General features: G+C 41.1%; 1 gene segment (V, D, J or C); it reads right to left on the bottom strand.

Annotated features, from left to right (window-relative positions):
* Window positions 1-323: 323 nt before the first annotated feature.
* On the bottom strand, window positions 324-833 carry LOC122128488. The segment is given in 2 exon segments: window positions 324-676; window positions 774-833. Coding segments are annotated over 2 exon segments (396 nt in total).
* Window positions 834-1,274: the final 441 nt, after the last annotated feature.

Raw genomic sequence — 1,274 nt, 5'->3', positions numbered from 1 at the left:
TTTTTTATCAGTTTAAGTGTGTTAAAGATTTGGATCAGTCATGAATATTCCCTAATTCATTTTCTTTCATACGTACATTTTCACTGTGATTTCAACATCCAATCTTCAAAACAGCACCATCATTACAAGGTTTTGTGGAGATGAGTATTTAAGTTCACCTCAAACTCACTCAAATTTCCTTTGCTGTCTTATATGCAGCCATGATTTAGTGAAAAATCATCTATCAGAGAGGGGGCTGAAGAGGAGAGAGTTGAGACTAGACTCTGTAGTCTCAAGAAGGAACAACAAGGAGAGGCGGTGTCGGCCACAACAACGTTTGTGCTTCAATCAGTAAGAACTGCCTGAGTTGTTTTTGTACAGCTCTGTAGTCTCATGTGTGGGTGTCGAGCGCAGTAATAAACAGCTGTGTCCTCAGCTTTCAGGCTTTTCACTTGTAAGTGCAGTGTGTTGCTGTCTTTGGTGATGGAGAACTGGCCCTGGAGAGACTGGGCAAATATTGTGCCAGTGCCCGTATCAATGCGGCCAATCCAGTCCAGTCCCTTTCCTGGTTTCTGACGGATCCAGGACATGTAGTAGCTGCTCATGGAAATCCCAGACACAGAACAGGACAGAGTGACTGCCTCTCCAGGTGTCTTCACCACTGGACCAGAGGAGGTCAGAGACTGGCCATAAACATCTTAAAGACAAAAAAAGCGTTAAAATGAAATTACCACCAGTCTTCTGAACCCTTTAGATCGATTGTGTTTGAGGAGGGAGAGGTTGATAATACTCACATGAAAAGAAAGTCAGAACAATGCCACCACCTAAAAGCATCATTGCTTCAGTAAATGTGTCCACAATGAGAAGACTGAAGATATTGAGATGATGACTCGACAATATGAATTCAGATTCAGAGACTATCCTCCAACTAATAGCTATTTATAAGCCATAACCCATGCAGTAGGGAGTGGCCTTGTTCACGGATGCAAACAGATATTTACATATTTAGGATTTAATAAGGGGAAATAATGTCTGCTCTGTCTGTCACAACGGGACTGTGAAAGGTGTAAATATACCCACTCCAAAAAGCTCTTATCATATAGATGTCAGTGTTCTCACAACTCTTATTTTCCTAGCATGATGTGCTACTGAAAGCTCCAGTACATTAACATCTAAGTAGCAGTTCAATGTTCCAGTTCTGCATGCTCTTTGCTATTCTTGTTGCTAGATAGTTGATGTTTATGTAGCTTAGGCATTTAGTGGGTGTTGTATCCAAAATGACTTACAGTATTGTA

The sequence above is a fragment of the Clupea harengus genome, chromosome 1, assembly GCF_900700415.2.
Source record: "Clupea harengus chromosome 1, Ch_v2.0.2, whole genome shotgun sequence".
Lineage (NCBI taxonomy): Eukaryota > Metazoa > Chordata > Actinopteri > Clupeiformes > Clupeidae > Clupea > Clupea harengus.
Note: the sequence above shows the minus strand (reverse complement) of the source record. Positions and strands in the feature narration are given on the sequence as shown.